Here is a 9,108-nt window from a genome sequence, read left to right on the forward strand (position 1 = left end):
GTTTCTTTGGCATGTGATGCTGTACTGAGAACTTGAAGGTTTAGATTTATTTGGGTTACACACATAAAATGTAACTCCCATGCCTCTGGTGGAGGAGAAATCAGCCAGATGTGTTCTCTACCCACGCACACAGGCTGAAAGCCACCATGCAGGGACCACTGGGCTTGGAGGGCCAGGTTCTGGGTCAGCCCTGAGCAGAGAGAGTTTCCAGGGCCAGGCAACTTTGCATATTCTGGACTTTCTCCCCAGCAGACCCAGCTCGGCTTTCCTGTACCTGGGCGTTTCCTCTGCAGGGATCATCTTCTCCAGTGGCCAAGAGAAGAGTCATGATTAGGTTGGAGGCCTGTCCTCACCTGTCATACATCACTGGTCATCGAGACAGCTTTTTCACAGCTGCATTTCCAATGCCTAGAATCGTGCCTAAATATTTGTTGAATGAAACCACATGGATGGGGGGTATCCCTCAATGCCCTAGGTTTCACATAGGCTCTTTCATAAAAACCTTTCAGAGTGTGCATTACTTCATAATAAAGACAAAACAAAAGCTGGGGTTGACACATCTAAATATTGCACAGGATACAAACAGGCCAGGAAAAAAAAAATGGCCTAGAGAAATAGACAGGTTCCTGAGAGCATTTTAAGTGGAGGAAAAGAGGAATCCATGCCGTCAGCTGCCTGAGAGGTGTAGTCAAATACTGCTGTGCTGTGAAATTAATTACTATCAGAAAAGAAAGCCTCCAGCGATTTTAAATTATATTGCATATATCTATGTAGTATATTACAGTACATTAAGAAAGTTAAAGTAAATTAAAAGCCCTAAAACAATCCACATATTATTTTGAGATCCCAGTGGCATACTAATTATGCCTTCTGCTCTATTCATTTGTCTCTTTTGTAAATACAGGCAGCTTCAGAAGTAAACCACTTGATGAATACATAGAAAGATAGAAACAGCCATTGGTCCTCCAACCCCTCACAATGTCACAAGGGCTGTGGCCACCAAATATTCCAGTTGCCACTCACTCTACCAACACCCCAGAGCTGCTGCTTGTGGAGCCCCCATTGCTAATTTCCAATCTCAATGTCTTCCCTTTATGCCTGAATACCTCCGGCACTCAGGTCTTTGGAGACTCTGAGTAGTATTCCAACTGTGTTGATTCCAACTGTGACAAATCAGGCTTTGACGGTGAGCCTGAGAGTGTGCCCACCCTGAGAACAGTTGGATCAGTTGTGACTCAGGGCAGTGTGTTTAGTAAGAATGTGGTTCTGGAGGCCTCAGACCACCTGTGTTAATTTTCAGGCTCTGACATTGGTTAAGGGTGTGAGCTTGGACAGTTCAGCGACACTTTGCCTCAGTTTTCTTCTCTGTAAAATGAAAACAATCGTTATAACTGATCTTATAGGTACTATTATGGGCTGAATTGTGTCCCCTTAAAATTTGTATGTTGAGGTTGTAACCCCCAGGACCTCAGAATGTGATGTATTTGGAGATATGCCTTTAATGGGATAGTGGAATCACATGAGGTCCTATGGGTGGGCCCTAATCCAATACGACTAGTTTCCTTATAAGAAGAGGAAATTAGGACAAAGACACACACAAAATGAAGGCCCATGTAAAGACACAGGGAGAAGACGGCCATCTACAAGCCAAAGAGAGAGGCCTCAGAAGAAACTAACCCTGCTGATACCTTGATCTTGGACTCCTAGACTCCAGAAGTGTGAGAAAATAAATGTCTATTGTTTAAGCTCCCCGATCTGTGGTATTTTATTAAGGTAGCCCTAGCAAACTAATATGGGTGCTTTTGGGGGATTCCATGAGATGAAGCATGAGTCGAAAGATGCTCAACCTCACTAATTATTAGAGAAATGCAAATCAAAATTACAATGAGGATCACCTCACAGCAGTCAGAATGGCCATCATCAAAAAGTCTAAAAATAATAAACGCTGGGGATGGTGTGGAGAAAAGGGAACCCTCTTGCACTGTCGGTGGGAATGTAAATTGATACAGCCACTATGGAGAACAGTATGGAGGTCCCTTAAAAAACTGAAAATAGAGTTGCCATATGATTCTGCAATCCCACTCTTGGGAATGTATCTGGAGAAAACTCTAATTTGAAAAGATACATGTACCCCAATGTTCATAGCAGCACTATGCACAACAGCCAAGACATGAAAGAAATCTAAGTGTCCATCAACAGATGAATGGCTAAAGAAGATGTGGTATATATATACAATGGAATATTACTCAGCCATAAAAATAATGAAATAATGCTATTTGCAGCAACATGGATGGACCTGGAGATGATCATATTAAGTGAAGTAAGTCAGAGAAAGACAAATATGTGATATCAATTATCTATGGAACTTAAATAATGATAAAAATGAACTTATTTACAAAACAGAAGTAGACTCACAGACATAGAAAACAAACTTATGGTTACCAGAAGGGATAGCGGGTGGGGCTGTGGGGGATAGATTAGGAGGTTCGCATTAACATATATGCACTACCATGTATAAAAGAGATAAACAACAAGGACCTACTGTAGAGCACAGGGAACTATATCTGAATCACTTTGCCGTACACCTGAAACTAACACAACATTGTAAATTAACTATACTTCAATTTTAAAAATGCTTTTAAAAAAGAAAAGTGTCTAGCATAGCAGATGTATGATAAATGTTAGCTCTCATTTTTTATGAAGGCAAATATGTTGCTAATTCTAAATAACTTTCTTAGAATTAAGATTTAGATTACAACCTGTTCATACTGTGCATATTATTAAGTAGTAGAATCACCTGGACATTTGTGTTTTTTACATTAAGCATTCATTTGTTCATTCAGTCATAAAATAGACGTGTATTCACTGCTGAACTTGAGCCGAGAACTAGGGTGCCAGGAGGACAGAAGGGGTAGGCCACAGCTCGTGACACTTCCTTAAGGAGGGGCTTGCAGCACCTCAGATGGTCCAATATGGGGATCGTTGTCTTTAGCACAGCAGAGTGGAGGCTGCAGGCCATAGGGTTGAACGTAGCAATAAAAGAGAACTACTTTCTGTCTGCAGGGTAGGCAGAAGAGGGGTTCTCTGGACCCTCTACCCGAACACACTCTGGCAGAGAAGGACTGCAACAGTCACTTACACAGTCCTTAGGGAGGCTGCCTGCATAGCCAGGTTAGATTTCTTTGCAACTATAATGTCACTAATAAGTTTCACAATTTCTTTATTTTCTTAAACTATTTCATTCAGATATAACAGATATATAATAAAATATACATATCTACATTGTGTTATTTGGTGTTTGGACATATGTATACACCAGTGAAACATTGCCACAATCAAGATACTAAACATATGTTATATATATGTATCCCCAAGTCTCCCCATGCCCCTTAGTGATCCCTCCTTCTCACCCCTTCACCTCCCCCAGGTGACCCCTGATCTGCTTTCTGTCACTGTAAATTAGTTGGTGTTTCCTACAATTTTATATAAATAAAAGTATGTACTCTTTCTCATCTGGTTTTTTTCACTCAGTGTAAATACTTTGAGATTTGCCCATGTTGTCGCTATGTATCAGTAGTTCCTTCCTTTTGTTTTGGTGAGTGGTATTCCATTGTATGAATATGCTGCAATTTTGTTACCATTCCCCTGTTAATGGACATGTGGGTTGCTTCTGGTTTGGGCTTTTGCAAATAAAGCTACTATGAACAGTTCTGTCAAGACTTTGTATGGATATATCCTTTCTTTTCTGTTGGGTAAATACGTAGGAGTGGAGTGGTTGGATCCTACATGTGTATGTGTACTTTCTTCAGAAACTGAAAACTGTCTCTGCAAGTGGTTGTATCATTTTACCCTCCCACCAGCAGAAAATGAGATTTCTATTTCCTCTATGTCCTTTTTCAATATGTTCAGTCTCTTCTAATTGCAGTTATTTAAAAAGTTGTGAAGTGGTATATCATTGTAGTTTTCATTTGCATTTCTCTAATGGTTAATGATGAAATGTTTCTTCAGAGCTTTTTTTTGTGAATAATACTTTATTTAGCCATTTTTGTTTACAACTGAAACTCTGGGAACTCAAAATTAACATCTTTGCCCATGAGCTTCTTATAAACACCAGAAAACGTTTCAACCTTGTGTTCCACATTGTTCTGCTGTGCTTTATCCAAATGAACCTTTATGAGTCGGCTGCCGTCCAGCTTCACGCGGATCCTCTTGCCCACAATCTCACTTGGGAAAACCAAGTCCTCCAGGATGGCGTCGTGCACGGCTGTCAGAGTGCGGCTCCTGGGACATTTCTGCTTATTTTTTGTACGGCTTTTTCGAGTTGGCTTAGGCAGAATTCTCCTCTGCGCGATAAAGACAACGTGCTTCCCGCTGAACTTCTCCAGCTCCCGCAGGAGCCGGACCTGGATTTTCCGGAAAGACTTCAGTTGAGGAACGGGAACAAAGATTATGATAGCTTTCCGACCGCCACCAACTTCAATTTCCTTGGCGGCCGTGATGTTCAGCTCCCGCAGCTGGGCCTTGAGGTCCGAGTTCATCTCCAGCTCCAGGAGGGCCTGGGAGATGCCCGACTCGAACTCGTCCGGCTTCTCGCCATTGGGCTTCACGATCTTTGCGCTGGAACTGAACATGGCCAGCACCTTGACCAAGCGGCTGACGCTCGCTGCCGCCACCGACTCCGGTAGGCTTAGGAAGAGTCTTCAGAGCTTTTGCTGATTTTTTTATGGGTTGTTGGTTTTCCTGTTATTGTTTGGAGGGTTTCCTGTATTTTCTGGATTCAAGTCCTTCATCAGACATATGCTTTGCAAATATTTTCTCTCAGTCTGTGGCTTAGCTTTTCATTCTCTAAACATTGTCATTTGAAGAGCAGACTTTAATTTGAATGAAGTCTAATTAATCAATTTGTTCTTTTATGGCTCATGATTTAGGTGTCGTATCTAGAAAATCTTTGCCTCACCCGTGTTTCCAGTGTTTTTTCCTAACTTCTTTTCTAGAAGTTCCATAGTTTCCGGTTTTACATTTAGGTATATGATCTGTTTTGAATTAATATCAATCAGGTCAAGTGGATTCATAATTGTGTTCACATCTATAGCCTACATGATTTTCTAATTGTTCTATCAGTTATTGAGAGAGGGATGCCAAAATCTTTGATTATAATTGTGGATTTGTTTATTTTTCCCTGCACTTCTATCAGTTGTGGCTTCATGTATTTTGAAGCTCTATTATTAGGTGCATATTGAGGATTGTTATGTCTTATTGATAAATTGACCCCTTCATCATTATGAAGTAACCTTTGTTATCCCTGGTAATATTCTCTTCTCTGAAATCTACCTTGTGTGAAATTGTTACAGCTACCACAGCTTTCCTTTAATTAATGTTAGCATGGAATTTATTTTTTATTAATTTATTTTTAATCTGTGTCTTTATATTTAAATTGTGTCCTTTATTTAAAGCATATAGTTGTCTCTTGCTTTTTTATCCAATCTGAGAATTTTGGTCTTTTAATTGAGGTGTTGAGACCATTAACCATTTACTATGAATATGGATTTGTATAGGTTTATATCTACCACTTTGTTGTTTATTTTCCATTTGTCTCATCTTTTCTTCATTCCCCTTCTTCTTCGTCCTTCTTTTGGATTAACTAAATATTTTTATTTTTCCATTTTATCTCCTTTGTTGGCTTACTAGCTCTAACTCCATTTTGTAATTTGAGTGGTTCCCTTAGGGCTTATAGTACACATCATTAACTTGTCCTAGCTGGACTTCAAGTGATATTACACCACCACACATTTTGCCTTAGACCATTTCGGCTGCCATGACAGAAGACCATAGACTGGGTGGCTGAAACAACAAATGTTTATTTCTCACTGTTCTGAAGGCTGAGAAATCCAAGAGGAAGGCACTGGCAGATCCAGGGTCTGATAAGAACCCTCTTCCTGGTTTGCAAATGGCCTTATTCTTGTTGTGTTCCCACCTGGTGGAAAGGCAAGAGAGAGAACAAGCTCCCCTGTCTCTTTTTATAAGGGCACTCATCCCATTCATGAGGATGGACCTTCAAGATTTAATTACCCCCAAAAGGCCCCACCTCCTAATATCATCGCATGGGGGGATTAGGATTCCAACATACAAATTTCGAGGGACACAAAACATTCAGTCCATAACATATATGAGACATACAATAGTATAGTCCCTTCCTCCCTGCCAACCTGTGTGCTATTGCTGTCATATATTTTACTTTTGTATGTTATAAAACCCAGAATGCATGGTTATTATGTTTGTTTAAACAATCATTTATCTTTAAACATAATTAAACAACAGGAAAAAAAACATCATCTATTTAACCATTAGTTACCATTTTCTGATGCTCCTCATTTCTTTGTGCAGATCCAGATTTTCATCTGGCATCCTTTTCCTTCGGTCTGAAGGACTTCTTTTAATAGCATTTCTTGCAGGACGAGTCCCCTGGGGTGATGAACACATTCAGCTTTTGTGTATCTAAAGATATCTTTATTTTGTTTTCATTTTTGAAAGATATTTTTTGGGGGCATAGATTTTAGGTTGACTCATTGTCTTTAGAGATGTTTCTCCATTGTCTTATCTCTGACATTGGCTCTGACAAGAAATCTGCTGTCATTCTTAAGCATGTGCCTCTGTACATGTACATACGTATCTTTTTTCTCTGGATGATTTAAAAATTTTCTTTATCACTATTTTTGAGCAATTTTGTCTTGATTTGTCAGTGTAGTTTAATTCTTATTCACTGTGCTTTGAGTTCATTGAACTTCTTGGGACACTAAGTTTACAGTTTTCATCAATTTTGAAAATTTGTTGGCCATTGCTTCTTTAAATATTTTTTCTCCCCTGCTCTCCCTTGGAGATTCCAAAGCCGTGAATATTAAGGTGCTTTAAGTTGTCTCACAGCTCACTGATGCTCCTTTTGTTTTTAAAAAATACTGTTTCTATGGTCGTGTGGATAGTTTCTGTCTTCAAGTGTACTGATCTTTTCTTCTGCAAGAGCTAACCTGGCACTAATCCCATTCAATGTATTTTCAACACAGACAGGTTAGTTTTCATCTCTAGAAGTCGGGTTTGGTTGTTTTTATATCTTGTATGTCTCTGCTTAACTTTTTGAACATATAAAATATGCTTTTAACAACTGCTTGTCCTTGTCTGCTAATTCTAACACCTGTGTCAGTTCTAGTTCAGGTTTTTATTATTTTTTTTGTGTGTGGTATGCAGGCCTTTCACTGCTGTGGCCTCCCCCATTGCAGAGCACAGGCTCCGGATGTGCAGGCTCAGCGGCCATGGCCCACGGGCCCAGCCGCTCCACAGCATGTGGGATCCTCCCGGACCGGGGCACGAACCCGTGTCCCCTGCATCGGCAGGCGGACTCTCAACCACTGCGCCACCAGGGAAGCCCTCTAGGTCAGTTTTGATTGACTGAGTTTTCTTTTCATTATGAATCATATTTTCCTGCTCTTTGCATGCCTGGTGATTTTTTTAATGGGATGCCAGAAATTATGAATTTTGCCTTTTGGGGTACTTGATATTTTGCATTCCTATCAGTTTTTCTTGAGCTTTGTTTTGGGATATAATTAAGTTGTTTAGAAATAGTTTGGTTGTTTCAGGTCTTGCATTTACGATTTGTTATGTGGGACAAGGGTAGTGCCATCCACCACTGAGGCAAGACTCTTCTGAATGTTTTACCCAGTGCTCTGTGAATTATGAGATTTTCCATTCTTACTGGTGGGAACAGGCACCATTCCTGGCTCTCTCTGAATGTCAATTACGAGTCCTTGTCATCCTTTAAGAGAAGAAAGTGTGGTTCTTTCCCTGTCCCTGGGTTGTTTTCCTCACCTACACGCACTGATCAGTACTCAGCTGAACATGCAGGGGTGACCTGCAGATCTCTGGAGTTCTCCTTCAATGCCACTGTGTCCTCCCAAAGTCTGTCCTGTAAACTCTGGCCACCTTCTTCTCCTAGATTCTCAGCTCTGTCTCCTCAATTCAGTGAGCCTCCTGGTTGCCCCCTTCCTGTGCTGTGCCCTGGGGACTCTCTCAAGGCAGTATACTCAGGTGGTTGCAGGGCTCCCATCACTTGCTTCGCATCTCATGGCAATCACTGTCCTTCATGGCTGATGTCCAGTGTCCTGAAAACCTGCACATGGTGTATTTTCACAAATAGTATGATGTCTTATGACCTGGCCTCAGAAGTTACACCTCATCATGTCCACAAAATCCTGCTGGTTAGAGAAAGCAGCCCTCGCCAATGGGTGTGTTTTGGGGAGGGGGGCATGAATTTCTGAAGTCAAGGGTCTCTGGAGGCTCGTTACCTCCCACAGGCAGTGAGCACACAAATGTGGGGAGTGGGAAAACTAGATTGGATGGGCAGGTTGGGGCTAGATGGTAGTACCTCAGAAAGAGTTGACAAAAATAACCTTTCTACTCTGTACTCTGTAAACACCTCTGTCTGCATTGAGATTTCATCACACTGCTTCACTATTATTTAAGTGCTAGTCTCCACTAAATTGAGAATTTGGGGAAGGAAGAGACTATTTGTTACCCATCCTGCATCCTCTGACCTCCTAGAGTGATGCCAGGTTTAGAGCAGGAGCTCACCATGCTTTCTTAAGTGAAATCAGAATAAATGGGCTGGAACAGCCCTCCAGGGTGGCCCTGAATTAAACCACGTTGGCCAAGCCTGCACCCGCTCCCATCACCCAGCCATCAGTCCACAGTGGGACCTCGGGGAGGGGCTCTGTGCAACCCCTGAGGGCTCAGCCACAGTGTTCCCAGTAACAGGGCAACAAGTCCTTCTCCGACAGGACATTTGAGTGTCCTGCCACCCCCCATCTCCATCCCCAGCCTCGTGGGTTAGTTATTTGGGGTTCTCATCACTTTTCTCCTGAATCACTGCAGCAGGGTCCTAGTTTTTCTGCTCACCTTCTTCACCCATTTCCAATCCATCTTCCACACAGCTGCTGTGATGCACTTTCTAAACACAGACCCAGTCATGCCATTCTTCATTTTAAAAACCACACGATGGCTTCTCATCACCTGTGTGGTTCAGTCTGGACCTCCAGCACCCTACACCCTGGCCCTGACAAA

General features: G+C 41.6%; 1 protein-coding gene across 1 annotated transcript; it reads right to left on the reverse strand.

Moving 5' to 3' along the window:
• Window positions 1-4,011: 4,011 nt before the first annotated feature.
• Window positions 4,012-4,674, reverse strand: LOC307062202 (small ribosomal subunit protein eS7-like). The gene has a single exon (XM_079717746.1). The coding sequence runs from the start codon at window positions 4,629-4,631 to the stop codon at window positions 4,050-4,052; it is 582 nt and encodes a 193-aa protein (XP_079573872.1). The 5' UTR covers window positions 4,632-4,674; the 3' UTR covers window positions 4,012-4,049.
• Window positions 4,675-9,108: the final 4,434 nt, after the last annotated feature.

The sequence above is a fragment of the Hyperoodon ampullatus genome, assembly GCF_949752795.1.
Source record: "Hyperoodon ampullatus genome assembly, chromosome: 13".
NCBI classification, from domain to species: Eukaryota; Metazoa; Chordata; class Mammalia; order Artiodactyla; family Ziphiidae; genus Hyperoodon; species Hyperoodon ampullatus.